Below are 20,512 nucleotides of genomic sequence, written 5' to 3' on the forward strand. Positions count from 1 at the left end.
TGTGCACGCTAATGTTGGGTTACTGCAGCTCAGCTTTGGAAGACATTCTGCCCCTGATTACAGACTGCACCCTCTCCCCCTTGCCATACATGCTAAAAATGTACAGCGTAACAGCACTTTAGGACCCATTCAAGCCTAAAACAGACTCTACTTTGCATGGCATCAGAAGAAATGTTTTAATATTCGGCATATACATAGAGTCAACATAGAACGTTGTAAAGAATGTGCCTGAAACGCCGAGGCAGCATAATATGAATGTAAGCCACTATAATCATATTAAAGGTCACTCACCAAAGGAAACAAACAAACAAACAAACAAAAAAAAATAGCCCAAGGAGGCATTCAATGTTCTAGAGAAATAGAAGTTTTGCTGTTGAAAAAAAGTATATGCATCGTTGAGTTTACAAGACTACACTGTAAAAGGGAGTCATAAAACGGCACTGAATGTAATTCACATACACTTTCTTGATGTAACACACACATGCACCCCATACCTAATTTTCTATGTGCACAGGTTAACAAGATCAATAATGGATGATATTAAAAGCCACACTTAACCTTATTAGTCCAGTGCTTCAAATGGAGTTGTGTTACCTGAGCTCTAAGTGCCATAATGACAGGGAAAATAGGATCCTAGCAAATGTCTGCCTATCGCATTGTATTTGTCAGAAAAGCAGACTACATTTTTCAATAGGTCAGTGCTGCACCTTTGTGTCATGAACATAGTATTCAGTCTTATTAGTTGGGACCATATGCTATCGCCGATATGGCAAATATTAGAATCTTCCCAGCAAGCCGTTTTGCCACAGAAGAAGGATCAGCAAAATGTGCCATGAAAATTCTGTGCACTGGACCTGCAGAAGCAAACCTGGCACATTCCCAAAAATAACATCTGACAGAGAGGGGTTAGTCTTTACTGCTTCCATTACAATTCTCAAACTTCTACCGCTGAGCACAAAAGTGGGGAAAAAAGGCAAGAGCAAAGAGTTATCTTTAGAGAAATACAAACCAAATGTTTTATTGTTGTAACCTCTGAAGACTCCTCATAAAAATAGTGTTGCTTAAAATAAGGACAAATGAAATTCACTCTTTGAATGATAACCATTGAGGACAGCCTAGAATTCACACATTTTTTGTATACCATTTCTCGACAAAGTAAATAAATCGTAAGCAGTCATGATAATGTTAACAGCTTGCAACAAACCATCGTGACATTGCAACTATCTCTACAGTGTTGCAAATAAACGTTCTGTTCAGCCCTTTCACTACTAATCTGAGGCAACTGTTGTAACGTTTTTAACTATATTTTAGCCCTAAAAGCTGCTCAAGTCTTAAGAAAGCATTTTGGGATCTTAAAAGAATTGGGACCAGTAACAGAGAGCATAATGGTCAGAGCTACTGTTCGTCAAATCCAAAAAAACCCTAAAAAGGCTTAAGGGGAGTTCAGGAGAAAAAAAGCAGGAATCAGATTACCTCACTGCTTCTTGCTGAGACACAGGTTCATTACAAAACAAAACAAACTGCATAGAAAAATCCCCAGTATTGAATGAAGAATCAGTGTTAATTTGTATCCAGGTGCAGTTATGAAAACACTGTAGGTGTTTGTTCAGCACTGGGGATTTTCCTTAAATATGAAGTTAAACTGCAAAAGCACTCATGAAAAAAGCACATAAGAGACCAAACCATTTGGCTGATAGCTACTGAGACTCGGCAGACTCAGGAGAACTTGGTTGATTTTTTTGTTTTGTTTTGTTTTTTTTTTCCTTTTCTTTTCTTTTTTTTTTTTTTTTGCAACTATGTCTTGCACTGTTTTGTCATATTTCTTCAACCCAAATTTCATGTATAACATTTGGCACATTACAAATTATTGGTGCTATTACAAGAGAAACTTGTAAATATTATTTTGGGGACAGTTATGTAGAAATGTTACTGGATTATATCTAGCATGGTCTAAAAACCACAGACTTCTCAAACAAATCTGTTCGCATCTGCAGTGTAATGTAATTGTTTTCATTTTCCATCTTAAATAGAAGTTACACATTAGAAAATAGTTTTAAATTCATTTTCCTTTTTTTATATATATATATATATAATCTGCTTCTCTTATCACCCCATAGTGGATTAATTTATATATTCATATATTTATATATAAGCATATACAAGAAAAACAGTCTGATTTTTGCACTGAGTACAAAAGTAATCGCTGTCTTTCCTTTGTGCATTCTATTGCATGTTTTCATGAGGAACAGAAAAAAAGGGTAGAAGGAGGAGAAGGTTATGGGAATGTTAGATCTGGGTTTCCTGTACCTTCTCCTTGGTGTGAGTTTTAATCAAGTAGGGTTCCGGGATGGTGCTGATGGGTGTGGGCCGTGGGCGATGTAGAGAATTGCTAATGCTGTTCTCTGTCCAGGGAGCAGAGTGTGCTGGTTTGTAGGTGCTGTAGCTGGATTTGTAGGTGTTGTTACGATCTCTCAGACTTGGTAGCACCATCCCACCCTCTCCTGGTATAGTTGTTCCTGGTGTGGTAGGAGGAACATTCTCCTCCATCTGAATGATCTCTATAGTCCTGGCAGCTGCCACCGTGCTCCTCTGTTGGTGTCGTTTACGGAGCTTGTAGAACGCAATTAGCATGATCGCAGCAAGGAGCGTGACTGCAACAAAGCAGCCAATGATGATCTTTGTAGTCTTCATCACTTCATCTAAGCTGGCAGGTGGGCGCACAGTTCCTCGGATAGTTGGCACACTAACCTGTCTTGGTGTCTGCAGTAGGACAGTTGGAGTTGAGATAAACACAGGCTGGAAGACGGAGGGTGAAGCCGTGACCGTCTTCGGTTTAATCACCTCCTCTGATGTCGACTCCACTATTTCCACAGTGACTGTGGTAAAATAGCTTAGGTGCTCAGAGGTGTTAAGCTCTGCTGCGCTCACATTCAGGTAAGCTGATGCATTGGAGTTTCCAGCCATGTTTGTCACCATGCAGGTGTACACACCTGTGTCAGATGGCAGAACATTGGAGAAATTTAGAGTTCCATCATTGAGAACGTATATCCTTGGATGATTGGAGCCATGGGTCAGAACTGTTCCATTGGGTAGGAGCCATCTGACAGATGACATGGGAGCTGTGCGACACTTGAACTCAGCCACTCGCTCTGCAGATATGTTAAGGTCCCGTGGAGCATCTAGGATGAAAGGAGCAGAGCACTGAAACGTAGTCTGGTCTACCTCCACTAGGTAGCGTCCTCGCAGATGGGCAGGGCTATGGCAACGGCCACAACAAGTGGAGTTTGTAGGTATGTACTCTCTTAACCACCAAGCCAGCCACACCACATCACAGTCGCACCGCCATGGGTTATGGTGCAAGTGCAGCTCTACCAGGTAACTCAAGGGTGCAAAAAGGTCATGGGGCAAAGAGCTAAGATTATTATGGGCCAGGTTGAGTTCAACCAAGGCTGTGACATCATCAAATGCATTTCTTTCCATGGTAGTGATTTTGGAGTTCATAATCCAAAGCTTTTTCAGAGATTTCAGACCCCTAAAGGACCCAGGTTTTATGTCCGGAAAGTAGTTTTCTGACATCTCTAGTTCCTCCAGCCCCACCAATGGGGAGAGGACAGGCATCTCCCGCAGATTACACATTCCGAGGTTTAGGTATTTCAAGTTGTATAATCCTTCAAAAGCACCCTCAGAGATATACTGCAGTTTTTTCAGTTCTCCTAAATCCAGTCGCATGAGGGAGGGGACACGGTTGAATGCATAAGACGGTATGCTTTCAATAGGGTTGTTCCTGAGCCATAATTCCCGCAGCTTAGACAAGTACTCAAAAGCGCCACTTGGGATTACAGTCAACCGGTTGTCAAAGAGCTCCAGGGTGTTAAGATTGGTGAGACCATTGAAGGCCCCCACCTCAATCTGCCGGATGGAGTTCCTGCCAAGCTGCAGCACTTCCAGATGGTGGAGGTGTCGAAATGTGTCAGCATGGATTACCTCAATGCTGTTCTCCATGAGGTTGAGGTGGCGTGTATTAGTGGGGATGCCAGGCGGCACTCGGACCAGGCCACGCCTGGTACACACCACCTTGCTGAACTGGTTACTGCAGGAGCATACAGCTGGGCAGTTCTGCGGTCCGGTGGGGGTGGCGCATACACTCCACGCTCGCACCATGAGGTAGACTGCACAGAGCAGGGCTGCGTTCCAGTGCACAGTTACCTGCCACAAGAGACTCATGATGTGGCGCATTCATAATTCAACATCATGTGGGGATTCGGCTCGGGAACGGAGAACAGTGGCCCTACCCTGGCTTGAGCAAGACACTGCTTCTGCTTTCCATGGACAGTGCAGGATGGTACTGTGTTATGCCCATTAAAGAGAAAGACAGAAAGAGGGGAGAGGAAGAGAAATGGCAAATGATTATAGAATAAAGAAATACTGTGGAATAAGAAAGAAGAAGAAATAAGTTTAAATACAATATACTTACATCATTAGTACTCCCTTGAATGTCCCTTTTTAATTTGCACAACACTGAAAATGTTCAATAAGATCTCTACAACATTAAAAAAAAAAAAAAGAAAAAAAAAAGAAAAAGGAAATTGGACTGTGAATAGATGTGCCAAAATTTTTCCTTTGAATTCCAGAGGGATGCAGTGTTTATAGAAACTGATTCAAGAGGTATGGCCCATTGAGCTAAGCAGGTGCACGGATCCAGTTAGATTGAAAAAGCTCTCCTCTCAGCTCCCCCATTGATTGTCCTTGGAAGCCGACGCTGCATACAACTGAACATTTTTCACAAGACTCCATTTCCAAACTGCAAGTAGTGCAGAAAAAGAAGGAAGAAAAAAAGCAATAGTGTTGGGACTGAAATCCCAAGTCTTTTACAGATTTTCCTTCCTGCCTGTTATAGACTAACACGCTGTTCACTCCCTATCGACACTTGTCCTGTTGATTAGCAGTTCACTGACGAATACAAAAAACGGCAACAGACGCACATTGCGGTCATTCTGTCTTGCTTTCTTCAACTCGCTATTCTCCTGCTCGTTGCCGTAGCAGCTGCAGACTGCCGCGTGCACAGTTAGCAATAATCCGTCAGTTTCTCTGGAGGGGGGCTCGGGGGTGGTGGTGCGCAAGCAGGAAGGGGGAGGAAGGGGGGTAGCAGCATCGCAGCAGTGAAGCTCTCTCTAGCGATTGTGTGTTCTTGCTCTCTCTCTCTTTCTCATGTTCTCTCTCACTCACTTCAGTGTCAGAAAAAGGAGGAATTGATCTAGCTGTGTGACGTGCTGTCGATTTTAGAGTGCTTGCCTTGAAAAAGATTCCGTAGTTCTTCGCCCCTGGTAAAGATCTTGCGGTATTCTTTTATTCCTGCTTCTCGAGGTAGTAAGTTGTGGCAGTTTGCCTGCTCTGCCCGTGAGGCTGTGGACTGCCTGGTGGTCTACAGGATTGAGAGATAGAGAGAGATTCACGCACACACATGCACCCGGCAGAGAAGACTGTCCACGGCGGCAGTGGTGGCAGCAGCGGTCCTCACCGTATTCCCAGTGTTCAGGATCCTCTCGTTCTTTTTCCCTTTATGTGACGGGGTGCAGGCAGTCAAACCTCTGTGTTCTACCTCCTCCTTTTGTCCTTCAATGGAAACGTGAACGTACTGCTGACGCATCCCGCTCAGAGCAGTGCACTGGTTTGATGCAGTGTTCCTGTGTATTAACACATCCACCCCCTCCTCTCTTTCTTCTGTGCTCTCTCTCTCTCTCTCTCTCTCTCTCTCTCTCTCTTGCGGACATTGGCGAGGCTTTGCACTCTCCAACTCTTCCTTTCTTTGTTCTGACTGTGCTTCTGTAGTTTTTTAACTGTTTATAATATATATTTTTGCAGAATGTATATTTTGCTTTTCTTTTTGCCTTTTTGCAATCAGTTTCTCTCTATATCACATACACTCTTACACAAATGCATATACACACCCACTCTCTCTCTCTCTCTCTCACACACACACACGCACACACACACACACACACACACACACACACACACTCACCCTGCTCTCTCTCTCTCTCTCTCTCTCTCTCTCTCTCAAACGTACATCCTCATTCTCTTTCTGTAGTAAGCTCTATTGGGACTGCACTGACTAAGATGAAACAACACTACATCACTGCAATGGGGGCTCCTCTGAAACCAACCCACTGCACCCCCACCCACCCCCAGGCCCCCACCCAAACCCCCTGGGAGGCTTTCCAAACCATTAAATTTAACATAGACATGTGAGGACTTGCTCTTCATAAATACCCTTCAATAATACAGGTTAAAGAAAATTAAGATCATTTAAATCACACTGCATCAAATCATTCAATTAAATTGAAATGAGCAGAAATAAATGCAAAACACTGCTGACTGTGCGGTTGTCTGTGAGGTCGGCAACTCTGATGAAAAGACACACACTACAGGAATTGTACTGTATAGTGCCTGTTCTGTGAGGTAAGTACAAGAGGATATAGTACATGTTATGAACGGAAGAAGGATATAGAGATAGAGAGAAAGAGGCAGAGGAGACAAGAAGCAGCTCATCTTGCAGGACTAGATGGCATTTGAATGCAGATGTAGAGTTATTTCGTCCCTTGTTTTTTTCACAGTACAGTTAATGGTTTCTCTCTCCCTTGCATTCTCTCCCTCTTTGAAGACAGTGTTTTGCAATTCAAGCAAAGAAACACACTGTATAGCAGAATATGCTGTGCCAAATGTTTTGTATGCTGAAAATTGTTTTCATTGTGGGTGTCTAATTTCAACAGTAATAAAGAAAGGTAGGCTAAATGAGCTTTGTGGTAATTATGATATCACTGAGTATGATACTTGCTAACAGCCAGGATGACCAGTATGATTGGGTTAGGTTAGGTTTAGTTGTTTTTTTTTTTTTTTTTTTTTTTTTTTTCTTTTCATTTTTCGTTGACAGTCTAGCCGACACATTCCTGCATAAATGCCCCATAATTTATTCATTAATTAATTCATGGTTGTTATCTAACAAAGCCTCAAAACGCCTCTAGCTCCTGATCCTAATATAGTACCTCTGCATACCATGATGACAGTTTCAGATGAGCATAAACTGGCCTGTTGGCCCTTTGTCAGCTGTTTCTGTGTTATGTTCTGTGTTAGTAAGTGCATAGTGACATTACCCAAAAGAAGCCCTGCAATCTCAGAGGTCCAAACACTTTAAGAACCCATCTGAGTCGATCAGTATCCACTCCTGCACAATTATACTGTATATAGTCATAAGCATGTGTAATATCCTTCATTATGTTACTGTATCATTGTGTAAACCTTATAAATGTCTGCAAGTTAACTCTTAAAACAACTGTGTTGTACTTCAAGTACTTTTTACACTGCACTGTTCTGTTGTGCTCCATTTGTAACAACCAGCCAATTGACCTGATGGATCACCAGAGAGACTTTGCACAAGTGCTGCCTTCTCTTCACTGAGCTAACAGGACAAAATAGTTCTTTGTAAAGAGTATTAAGCTACTAATTGTCTCTTTCAAGTTAGAGAGATACTTAGGGCATTTTAGCCAGGAGCCTGGAGCTGGGCAGGCTTTGTGCATTAAGGAAATGTATAAATTAGCACAGCTGGGGTCTAAGACAATGTAAGGCGATTGGTTTAGCCTCCAGTTTAATGGTCCAGCAGTGAAGGTAATTGATATCCCTGGTGCCAACTCTAGTGCTAATGTCATTATAGAGGTCATATGCATGAAAAGGTCAAAGGGATATGAATTTTCCCTTATAGATACTCACCCTTTCTGAGCTAGTTCTCTAGAAAATCATATAGAAACCACACTGAACGATTATGCTGAAAAACCTGTGATTTGCTAATGTAGCACATAATATACAAAGATCCATGAAAGGACATTACAGCCATTGATTATAATGCCAAATCCGTTAACAAGACCATATTCGAGTTTTATAATACGAACCTATAATTTTGTGCACAACAAACTAGGATATGTGTTGATAAAATGTTGAATTTGCAAAAAGCCAATGACCCTAAAAGCTGTATTTTGTGACCACTGCCTCTTTGTGGATTGTATACAGTATTTGTGGGGTCTGTGCTTGAGAGCCCGATTTGGTTTGTTGACCTGGTTTGTGGGTGGCGAATGAGTGCACCCTAGGGGGTGGAAGATGGAGGACAGTGAAAGAGTGAAATGGCCTGTGTCAATACTGCACTTTTCCCTGGCCTACATCCCCTTGGTCCTCTGGCTGCGCAGATTAAATTTGTGGCACCCCATGACCTAGTTTCAGGGCTGCTGTGTTTAGCGGTCACAGTGAAGGGTGTTAGTGAGACACAGGAGGCTGCAGGGGGAAACGGTGATGCCAGAAAAGTCAGCTTGGTTGAGATAACAGTTTCAATGCTCAGTAGCATTTCATGCTAGTCCACTAATACACCCTTCATTACTGTGATTACTGCAGAGTGCTGATCATAATGCATGTTCAGTGTTACAGTAGAGGAGCATGATTAGGTAATCAAGGAGAGACGGTAAGTCTATGTGTGTGATAGAAAGAGACTTGGCTCTGGGATCATCTGTGCTTAGCATAGCATATTAGCAAAATGCTGCTCTTAGGATTTTGGGTTCTCCTGGATCAATGGAGCATTTAATGATGAAGTGCTATTTTGAACGGGATTTTAATAACCAGGCTTGTTTTGGGGGTAGGTTTTGATTTATTAGCTTCTGATCATGCTTGCCCTCATCGAACCTTGTCATAGCATGGTGTACTGAAGTGCAAGTTCGATAGGTGAGAAAGGTAAGCATATTAGAATATCGGGGTACACTTTTCACTTAGCTATCTGTCATGATCGGTTGTTTGGTGTCACTGCTCCTCATCCAGTTTTGAATCCTGCCCAGACTTTACAGTTCACACTCACCTGAATGGCAGCACACCTGTTTACTGTTTAGGCCCAATTTACTCAGTGTATTCAAATATCTTATTCATCTCTGTTCTTTGCAAGCTTTTGACATCTTTTCATTTTGCAATCCTGAGTGTTACTTTGGCATTGTATTCCTGGTTTTGACCTTGAGCTTTCTTTCTTTGGTCACCTGCCAATTCCTACTCATGAACCAGCTCTCATCTATCATACAGATATCATACAGAACAGATACCAACTGTGCTGCTCTAATAAAAGTTTTAGCTGATAATGATTGCATCATGCTGCATCACAGGGTAGTGTAATACACTCAGAGATAAGTGCTATCTGCCCTCTTGTGCATACATGGGCTCACAGACACCCACCATTTGCTAATATCACTGTAATTGACAGAGCAGAGAGAGTATGCCAACTGTCCCACACAGAAAGCACTGGCAATTTTGCTCTCTAGATTTCCAGTCATCATGGCATCATCTGGATTCAAACTTGTGGTCTCATGATGATAGGGAAACCCCTTTTCTATTGTACTACTCAGGAGCTTTCTTAGTGTTTTTGATCTGGATTGTCTGGATTGCAACGCTTGTCTAATCATTGAACCTTGCCTATCCTTTGTCCACAATTCTGTTGATGTGGATTTTAATAAAGATTAAGCAAGAGCCTAAATCCACCTGCCACCAATTTGTGACATAATCATTCTGCCAGCATAATTTTGTCAATTATTTAGCAGAATACACTTTTTTTCTTCAGTGAGACCTGCCAAATTTGCCTTGTTTTGGCTTTTGTCTTTGAGGTCTGAACCCCAGCTAATTATATTTGTGATTCTTATTTCTATTGTGATTGATTTCGCATGTCTGAATTAATGCTTCCTTCCCAGTTTGATTAATGTTGTGTTTGTGATACAGCTTGAGTTGTTCTTCTCCTTTATAGACTAATGACCTTAATTATTTGTCAATCTCCTCTGGCATTTTGCCATCTAGTAAAGAAGATTTAGACTGGTTGACAGTGTGACTTGTCCTCATTCTAATTAATCCCCAGAGCTTTGAAATAGATGTATAATAACTAAGGGGTCAGCAAAGATGCTTCATCGATAATATCTTGTAGATGATGTTCTTGAATTTACACCATGGTCACCCAACTCATTAAACTTACGACATACAAGTATTTTCAGTCACCATTAGAAATAGTGCAATGCTGATGCTAGTGTTGGGGCTATGATCTATGGTGTAGTGAGCCATAATCCAATAGAGGAGCAGCAGCTGAAATCTAAAGCTTCACTGCCAATCAGAGATGAGCTGCAGCCCTCGCTGTAGCCGGGCCGTGCAAATTGGAACGCACTGAAGGCTGATTTGTGACTCATTTTAATTCCGAAAGAGTGTGTGCTCTGCCAGTCACATAGTTTCAGACACTGTGCTCTGCATTGTTCGACTAGTGTCAGTCAGTGAGAAGAGGGTAATTCTTCATCAGAGTAATGAACTTCACAATTTTTAAGGATTCTTTATACATACAAAACCTCCATCATGTGAAAATGCTACATTTACATATGGGACTGTGATGGACCTGACAGAATTAACATTCCAATCAGGTCTGAATTCATTATCCTCGCGTTGCTGTGCCAACAGTTAGCACTAAAGAGACTTTGTCAGTGTTTGATGTTTGGTAAAGAGATGCACAAGACCCTGAATCTGACTGACTTTTAACCAAAGCAGATAACAACAGCTGAATGATTCCAGACAAAAAGAATCCCCCCATTTTTTGGATATTCGTAATCAGCATTTTGAGGTTTCTTTTGGAAACCATTAAGGAGTTGTCAAGTAAATTAATTAAGCATTGACAGAAGGAGGCCAGAACTGCTGTTGATAAGCGTCCTGCTGTGCTGAATATGGCTGCACCACAGTCTTTCTATCATAAAAACTGCAAAAGTTTATATCATCCAACTCATAAAGATGCAGTGCTAATAGCAATAACATTCAGTATTAAAGATTTATGCACTCATTTGGCTATAAGACAGACTTGTTATGTGAGAGGAGGCAGTTCTGTTATACTTTTAAGTTCCAAACTAAGATCTATCTGTAAAACATTTTGGTTTTTTTTTTTTTTTACTTTCAAACACAGGGGAAATTTTCTGTGCACTCAGCCTGTTCCTGTGAGATTTAACAAAGTAATCGAGAGTGATTGCTACTTGTCTTCTAAATTAAGTGCACTTGAAATATGGCTCTGTTCCAGGAGGGTTTAGATGAGAAGGAATAGCAGCTTTTCTGCTGAAAATAGGAATCTTCCTCATGCTTGTTACATGTTTTAGCACCTGTAGTACCCAGTAAATGCATTAGAGGGAAGGCTGATCAGCCATAAATGGGAACACTTCATGGCCCAACACTTGGAAATATCGAGTATGTTTTCAATTAAGAAGTGACAGAGGTGTACTGAGGATTCTGTGTCCCAAAAGTTGTAATTAAAAACATGCTTTTGAAGCTTTGAGACAGACTGAAGTGTATTGACATGGAAAGACTTCCAGTGCTGTACTCAACCCCAAAGAAGAGACAGTGAAGGGAGCAGAGATTGGTGAAATATGATTCGGAGCTTGGCAATAAATCCTTTAAACTGGAGGTTCTGACCTGTGGTAATATGTTTCCTATGGCAATTCTGGATTTCCCGGAGGTACGCTGGGCCTCTATGGAAGAAAAACATTCAGCAGCTTTCTCTAAATTGAAGTCAATAACAGCCTGCCGTTTATTAAGTGTTCTCAGATACTCCAGGCAGCTTCTGGACGAATGGCGATTGAGTTCTGAAAATATAGCAGTCTAATAGGAATCGATCTATCACTCCATGGTTGAGAAAGGCAACAAAATAAAAATATTATATTAGAGGGGTAATCGAATTGTGCTCAATTGAACTATGGTGCAAATACATTCAGAATAAACCTTTATTTCATAATCCTTCTTAATATATTATATATTTGCATTTTTTTCCTCACAAAACCAACAGTCTGGGAGGCAGAGAAGGAGAAAAAAGAAATATGCAACATATTGTTAATTAAATAGGCCCAAGGGTGTGTAATTATCAGTCATCCTAATGTACCCATTATAATAACCTTCATTGCAGGCATCTGATTTCAAGCAAAAGGGAATATGTTTCACCTTGAGAGCTTAGACATTGAAAGGTTTTCTACCTTTATAAAAAAAAAAAAAAAAAAAAAAAAAAGATGAGCTGTTGAGGTTTGACTTTCATTCCTACCTTCTGGTGGCTATATATATATATATATATATATATATATATATATATATATATATATATATATATATATATATATATAGTGTGTGTGTGTGTGTGTGTGTGTGTGTGTGTGTGCACCGATACTAAATGTCTCAGCCGTTACCGATAACCGATTATTCAGAGTGATATCGGCCGATACTGATAACCGATACTGATAGTTCTTGCCTTTTATGCCTTCTTTTAGATTAATAATAATTAATTCCACAATTCTGAAAGAAACGCAAATAAAAACTTTATTCTCTCCATTTCAACAAGTTGCATCTGGTGTAAAATTTTAGCAGTGCAGAGCTTACAGAGCTTTCATACTGCAGTTTTGTCATCATTCCACACAAAAGACATCATCTATACACACAGGATATAATCAGCCCTGATCATTGGATGTTTTTAAACTATCGGCTGATAGTGTGAAAAATTGCCTTTATCGGCCGATACCAATTTTTGGCCGATACATTGCTGCGCCTCTGATATATTTGTGTATATGAGTATGGATTTCAAATGTCAAGGGGTATGGCCATGTCTAGGTGACCATGACAACAGCCCTCATCTGAGTGGATAAAATTAAGTGGCAATATAATGTATTGACTTTGACACTGAATGTAAAGTGGTTCTTCTTTATTGATCAAATCAATTCCCCAAAGATTCAGGATCACTTGCAACTGCATTTTTCACATCCAGGTTGCCATATTTTTCTAGCAAATTAGTTAATGTCAGATATTCATTTATTGTGTTAGATATGTCCTTTTTCATGTTCATAGTAAGCAGCATGCAGAGGTAGAGCTACAGATACTATTGTTACAACACTTGAGTATATGATTCACTGTAACAGTAATTTATTTTTGAGTATAATTTTTAAAAAATAAAATATTCAACTACACTAAATTTATTTTTGATTACCATTGCATTCACGCATCCATCTCTAGTGTCCATCTTATCCTGCTGCAGTGGCTCTGAGGTACTTATTTCAGCAACACTGGACGTAGTATTCATACACAATGGGATAACCATCAATCAAAGGTTAACTGTTATAAAGTAAAAACATAATAATTTATTTAATGTAAAAAAAAAAAAACTATTAAAGATTACATGTGCAGATTTTAAATAGTTTCCTGCTGAAAGTCTACTCTTAAGACACCAAATGCTTAGTCAGAAGCAGCAACGTCTGAGACAGTGGAGACAGATGAGCATCCCTGGCCTAATTTATCAGTGTGATAATGATCTGCAAATTATGCAAGATACTGGCATTTCACATGTCAAGGTTCATTTTTCCTGTGGAAAAATGTACAGGTAAGCCATTAGCTGAGAGAGCTAAACTAGCTAGGCAGATCATTTGATGATTTACATTATGAAAGCTTAGTGTTAAACATATGATGTCACATTGATGTTCAGTAGCAATCGTCTGTTCTGTTAAATGAGTCTTGCCACAGCCTATAGGTAATGCTCAGGATAATGTGCAAGGCATATTTTTATATTTCTGATTATTTAGCTAGAAAGATATTTGAGTTCAAATAAGCTAGCTAATGAACCTTGCAAGCTCTTGAAAGCCCAACAGCATTTAGCTAGCCAGCTAACATTACCCTCATTATACTGTTGATAATGGAGGTGGGGTTCACTTTGTAGCTCACTTGGTTAGTTGTTCAAAAATGCTTCCTCAGATTTAGAATGTTTTTGGATCAGTTGCATCAGCTTTAGACAAAAATAATAATAATAATAATAATAATAATAATAATAATAATAATAATAATAATTTGTAAAGTAATTACATAAGTAGTTTTTCACCAGAAAACTCAAGGACTCTTAATTGAGTAATTTTCTTAATTACTATTTTTACATGTACTCACAATAATTATTACTACAGGATCAGTACTTTTTTTTTTATCAAGTCGGTGTGACTTGTAGTCTTTTCAGCACTAGCTGCATGTCATATTCACCTTTGGGATTAGTACATTTAAAGATCATGTATAAATTGAGATAGTTGGAGAGAACAGTTGTGGTTATGATTGTGTTTTGAGCTGCTCATGCATTTATAAAATAATAATAAAATCAGTTATTTTGAGTTGAACCTGCAATGTCAATGCAATGTGCTTTTGTAATTCAGTATTTGGAAATGTGTCCTCTGGACTGAGCCCAGGTTCAGAGCAAAGTGTTGCCTGCCATATTTTTGGCTATAGCTTCAGGTTAGTCACTTGGCCTTGTACCAGTGCTGTGGTACTGCTTGTAGCCAAAAGCAAGGCTGTGGCATCACTGAAAATCTGTGTGATGTGTTGATATGAGAAAGGCTGGCATAATGGACCCACCATGCTTTAAAGCATGTAGTGAAATTCCCTATTAATACTTCATGCTGTGGTCCTATTACAAGGATTAGAATTGTTCCTTGTTTTTGTGTTGCTGTGTGTGGGATGTTTATAGGGAGGAGGCGTTTTTAAGGTATAAGTAGGGAGAGTTATTGTTGCTATTGTATGTAGTGGTGAACGGGTGAAGAGGAGAGATAGCGACAAGTGCTGGGGAGACGTAGGAAGTGAGAGAGCTCTATGTGGTGTGTTGCCTTTTTTTCTTTTCTTTTTTTCTGTTTTTTTTTTTTGCATGTACCTCCTGCCGCCTCTATTGGAGGTTGTTTGTTGAGTGGAAAATAAAGCGCTTTTGTTGCTGAACCATGTCATGGGATACTGGGAACTTCAACAACAATGTTACAAGATTAATGTTCGCATACAATGAAATATGAATTCCAGAGATCCGGGTGGACCTTGGCTTATGTAATTTTTCTATCATTCTTCTTCATTCTAATATTTTGACACTGTCAAAGCTCAGGGTCGAAAGGTTTGGATCTGACACCATTCCGAAAGCTCATCGCGAGTCCTCAGTTTGCTTCTGAAGCCTCAGTGCTGGTGTGATGTTTTAGTAACAGCTTGTGAGTAAGTGTCAGTTCATGATTTAACTCTTGCCTGACAGAGCTCCTTAACCTGATAACTCATTGTTAGTATAGTGTTCGAGCATGAGCCCCATAGACCTCTTTAAGTCCCTGCGGTTAAAATGATTGTGCAATCTCACTGGGAGGGGGGTATAACAGGGGGGAAAAGAATCGATTTCCGGTCACGGTCCATTACGTGTGTGCTCTTCCCATCTCAGAAGCCAGGGTAACAAATTTTCACACACACACAGCACTACAGCTTACATTCAGGACATGTAGACTCTTGATTTGGCCTCTTTAAGAAATGTTTTAGCTCATGACTGGTCATGTAAGAGTGAAAATCAAGGATTGACTATACATATACATAGTGGGCTTGAAAGTTTATGAATCCTTTAAAATTTTGTATATTTCTTCATAAATATGACCTAATGCATCATCAAAAATAGATAAAGTGAACACAGTTAAACAAATGAGACAAAAATATTATATTTGGTCATTTATTTTTTGAGGAAAATGATTCAATATCACATATCTGTGAGTGACAAAAGTATGTGAACATTTGCTTTCAGTATCTGTTTTGACCAGTGTCCAGATTTAAAAGATATAAAGTGGTGGAGATTATGAACCAAGGTCATTACCTATCAATAGTATCATTGTCATATTGACATTTGCTCCTGTGATCCTTTAGAGCTACTTATTGTGGATACACTTAATCAAATGTTGACATCAAATTCATTATTCTACATGACATCGCTGCTGGAATCAAAATATGATGAATGTGTTTGTGTACGGTTTTACGTAATGAAAATTAATATTTGTATTTTAAGTATTCATCAGGACACAAGACGCCTGCACAAGACATGAACCCTTTATGTCAACTGATATAAACCTACATAAACTTTTATAAAGGTTTTTTTTTTTTTTTTTTTTTCCCCCAGGTGTCTGATTCTGAAAGATTGCTTTTGTAAAGTACATCATGTATACCACACAGCTGTTGAAATCTTGAATTAAATTTCTTCAACAGAACAGCTATGACAGTAGTTCTGGTAAAATAAATGACAGGTTTGTATTAATGTACTCATTCTAATCCATTATTGTTCTCATAGTAACAGCTCATATTGACTTGTATAGTGGATGGCCAAAAAAAAAACTAAGGTTAATAATCAAAGATGATAAATGTGCTGTTATTTAACAAAGAAACATGTTTAATAGTTGATCTGATGAGAATTTTTTTAGGAGACATTTGTGTAACATTTATTAAAGGAGTCTCCAGTGTCAGCATTTTGTAACATAGACAGATGATCTTCTGCTTTCCAGTTTCTCACACTGTAGTCTAGTGGGGGGAAAAATCTAATGGAAAGCCTTCCCAGAAGAGTGGATGTTATTATAACAGCAAAGGGGGACTAAATGTGGAAAAAGTACATATGCACAAATGGGTGTAATGATCTGGTCATATAGTGTAGGTCAGCCCCCTCCCCCCAAAAAATGACATAATAACAAATATCCTTAAGTCAATAAAAATGTATGAAACTATGGAAACAATTTTTGCTTATGTATAATTGCTTGTGTAGGTTATTGCCAGTTATGTCATTAATGTCTTGCGTAGATGCCATGTCTCTCCATGCTCACCACCCCTCAGTAAAAGGCCAATAATCTTTTTGTCACATTGAAATGTTGTCGAGCAGCTACTCCACAGGGATTTGTTACTATTAACTACAGCTAGTGGTTCAGGAGAATGTGTTCTAATGCTACAACATGGCAGTGTGCACTGTGAGGAGTGTGTGCATTATACCAGTGCACTCAAACAGGCCAAACTTGCTGTTATGTGAAATGACAAAATCAATGACTGTGCTGTGCATTGGAGAATACATTGTGATCATCCCTCTAAATCAGTCAACTCTGTATTCTTATCAACGAACAAAGGCAATTCATGGATTAGAAATGGTAGAGGATTGGAATAAAGATGAAGGGAAACTGAAGGAACTCTCACCTCCTCTCTCTGTCTCTCAGCAGAAGGTAATGTTGGACAGTGTGAGGTGCCATGTGCTGCTCTGCCCACTCCAAAGCTGGCATCTATCCCACATCTTCTGCTACTCTGGTGGCCCTGAAGAGGAGCTCAAAGGCTTAGCCTATGTTTACATGACCGACAGGATATGGCAAGGAGGATACACCCATATTACTTGTTTAAAAAGTTTGAAACTTTTAATCTTTTGGCATATTGTAAGTCTGAGTGAGACAGAAGGCATGGTCACATTTGTGCGACAGTGTGTGAGGATGATGAATGTGAGGTTGTTCCACACCCCAGCCAGTCTGAGCAGTATTCACTGATTGTCCCTGACAGGATACCACCCTCAACTGCCTTCATTCCAACCATCAGTACCAATGTTCCCATTGTAACTTCTTAACACAATTACTACTTAATATCAAGGGTTTTTGCTTTCGTTAGGACTAATCTTTACTGATTAATGCATTGATCTGTCTGTGGGTGTGAGAGAAAAATGAGCCTCGAGTTAAAGCCCACTTTTTTCATAACAACCCTGTGTACTGAGTCCAATTAGATCTACTGTGTTCAAGAGACCATGAATATTAAACCTGAGGGATTCTCAAATTCCACATAGCTGAAGTTTGATAAGTACTCATAAGAGTGTTTTCCAATCCAGTCTCACAGAAAAAATAAACATATTAAGCGTTTATTGCAACACAACTGGGCCCAGTAAGTCTAATTATATGTTGTGAAAAGCACACAATTTATTTATGAAGTGGACTATGTTAAATATATTTTAAAAGGAGTTTCATTGGAGTTAGTAAGGACACAGTAATCATAATCAGATGTGGACCAAAACAATCTATCAGAAAAGGTCTGAGCAAGATGGTCTCGGTCGGGTTCTAAGCAAACCCTAGTGCTGTTTGATTGCGGTGAGAAAACTCTGAATCAACCCAACTGCGGGAAACGAATCCAACACACTATGTTTTGGGGTTTTTGCTAACTTTTTTTTTCTAAACTGCTGCTAAACTGAGCCATGAGGTGCAAACTGATCCAAAGGACAGAGAAGAGCTGTAACAGTGCAGAAATGCAATGAGTTCTGAAGATTTGGACCAATGAACAAAAAGAGAAAATTAAATGTTTGATGTAATAGACAAAATATTTTAAACTACTTATTTTATCTTATTTATATAATTAATAAGATTAAATAAATGAATATTTAATTACTAGCTGTTGTATAATTATCTAGTAATTTGTAAGCCCCAGCTCTGTGCTGTCCATACGTGGGTGATTTTTGTGATTTCTACCCACTTTTTAAATGTTTTTGTTTGTTTGTTTGTTTTTTAACTTTTGCCTGACCAATTTCTGACCAATGAAAAGTTTTATGAGTACGAGTACATTTTCAGCCATACCATACATGCCCCTCAGCCAATGTATTTTTTGCTTTTATGTTCATTTAATATGTGTAGTGTGAAACTGAACCAAATGATTTCCCAAACAAAACAGAAGAATCAATTTATGTTTCGGACTCGGCAAACGCAAACTGTGGAGAACTAAATATTTAGCATGTACTGTATAAACATCATTTCAGCATGGCTTCAGAAAAATTTCAGTCTGTGTAGAAATGATCAAGGGTGTTGTGACTGGTCATTAAGTGTGTTTTACATGTTAGAGCACAGACATTTCAAGGATGAATCTTATAAAAGGTCTGCTATTCAAGTCCCTCATCTCTCAGTGGTGCTTAACCATTGTTGTGCAGGTGTGGACGACTCGCTCCAAGCCATTCTCTAAAATCCACTCATTCTATGAGGGTCCTGGTTAGCATACCTTGTTACTATGGTAACTGCACCCCCATTTCCATCTTTTGCACATTGGCAATGTGGAGTGGTTGAGTCACCATGAGAAAGAGAGAGAGAGAGAGAGAGAGAGAGAGAGAGAGAGAGAGAGAGTTTGGGCTTAGCTTTTCTTTTTATTCTTTTTGATAAACATTATTTACAGAAACATAATTAATGATTAAGAGCTATGATCTCATGCTATTAATATAGATTATCTCCTCATAATTAACCAATTTAAGCCCACCATCAATGTCCGTAAACACCCAGTAATAATATATGCCATATAAATGCAGGGGGGGGCATGGTGTGTTAGAGAGCATTTTGTCCACCATGAGCCTTGATTTTAGTATTCTCTGGAACTATCCGGGAGGAATGAACACCATTCATTCAAAAGATCATCCCACATTTGGTGTTTTGATGATGGTGGTGGAGAATGCTATCTAACATATCACTGCAAAAGCTCCCTTACATGTTCAATTAGGTTAAGATCTGGTAAGTGTGAAAGCCATAGCATGGGATTTATATCATTTTCATCCCCATCAGACCCCCATGGTCTGTGGAAGTGGGCAGAGTCATTGTGGAAGAAGCCACTCCCATCAGGATAGAACAGTTTTATAATAGAATCAAGGTGATCAGTCAGAAGGACTTTGCATTGATTTTCAGTGACTGTCCCTCTAGGGTGGCTAAAGCGTGTGTGTGTGTGTGTGTGTGTGTGTGTGTGTGTGTGTGTGTGTGTGTGTGTGTGTGTGTGTGTGTGTGTGTGTGTGTGTGTGTGTGTGTGTGTGTGTGTGTGTGTGTGTGTGTGCGTGTGTGTTGCCTCCTAATGAAGATGAACGAATGAATTAAAAAAAAGCAAAAAAGAAAATTAAGAAAAAAAGCTGGTAACACTTTAAGGTTTGGTAATAAACTATTTTGTATACAAGTTATACATAGTTTACTGATTTAAGGTTGCTTCTAGATTAAAATTAATACATTATTTACAAAATTTGAAAACAAATCTAGCGGTGGCTGTGGCTCAGGTAGTAGAGTGGGTTATCCACTAATCGTAGGGCTGGTGGTTCGATTCCCAGCTCACTTGACTCCATATGCCGAAGTGTCCTTGGGTAAGACACTGAACCCTGAGTTGCTCCCGATGGCAAGTTAGCACCTTGCATGGCAGCTCTGCTACCATTGGTGTGTGTGTGAATGAGACACAGTGTAAAGCGCTTTGGATAAAAGCGCTATATAAGTGTGCCATTTAGTCATGGGCAGAGTTTAACTGACATTTTTATCTACTACAACTTATTCAGTAAATTATTCAGTGAAACCTGGCATGTATTTACAAGGGTGAGGTAAGATAAAATGGCTTCTGGTAATTGCAGTAGGTAACATGCCACATGACTTTTAGCATAACATTAGGATATGAATGTGGATAAGGTTACATAATTTGTTACATTATCTATTTCAGTGGGTTTATCTATGATTCATTGAAAGAATATTATTTGTTAGAAAATATGACTTGAAATATGAATATGCCTTCTGAAGTTTTATAATGCTGCTTTAGAGCAAATGTTTTTCAAAACATTTGATGCCTTTGATTACAATCAACTTCATTAAGTAAATACATGAAAGTCAACTATGTGGCACTC

The 20,512-nt window shown here is 39.3% G+C and overlaps 1 protein-coding gene across 1 annotated transcript; it reads right to left on the minus strand.

Moving 5' to 3' along the window:
- Window positions 1-987: 987 nt before the first annotated feature.
- lrrc4.2 (leucine rich repeat containing 4.2) lies at window positions 988-5,838 on the minus strand. The gene is made up of 2 exons (XM_017465165.3): window positions 4,475-5,838; window positions 988-4,345 (listed from the first exon to the last, which is right to left on the minus strand). Exon 2 carries the CDS (start codon window positions 4,234-4,236, stop codon window positions 2,287-2,289), a length of 1,950 nt encoding a protein of 649 aa, XP_017320654.1. The 5' UTR covers window positions 4,237-4,345; window positions 4,475-5,838; the 3' UTR covers window positions 988-2,286.
- Window positions 5,839-20,512: the final 14,674 nt, after the last annotated feature.

The sequence above is a fragment of the Ictalurus punctatus genome, chromosome 4 (assembly GCF_001660625.3).
Source record: "Ictalurus punctatus breed USDA103 chromosome 4, Coco_2.0, whole genome shotgun sequence".
Classification (NCBI taxonomy): domain Eukaryota; kingdom Metazoa; phylum Chordata; class Actinopteri; order Siluriformes; family Ictaluridae; genus Ictalurus; species Ictalurus punctatus.

Coding starts and splice junctions, on each gene's coding strand:
- lrrc4.2 (XM_017465165.3), bottom strand. CDS start 4,236: ATGCGCCACATCATGAGTCTCTTGTGGCAGGTAACTGTGCACTGGAAC.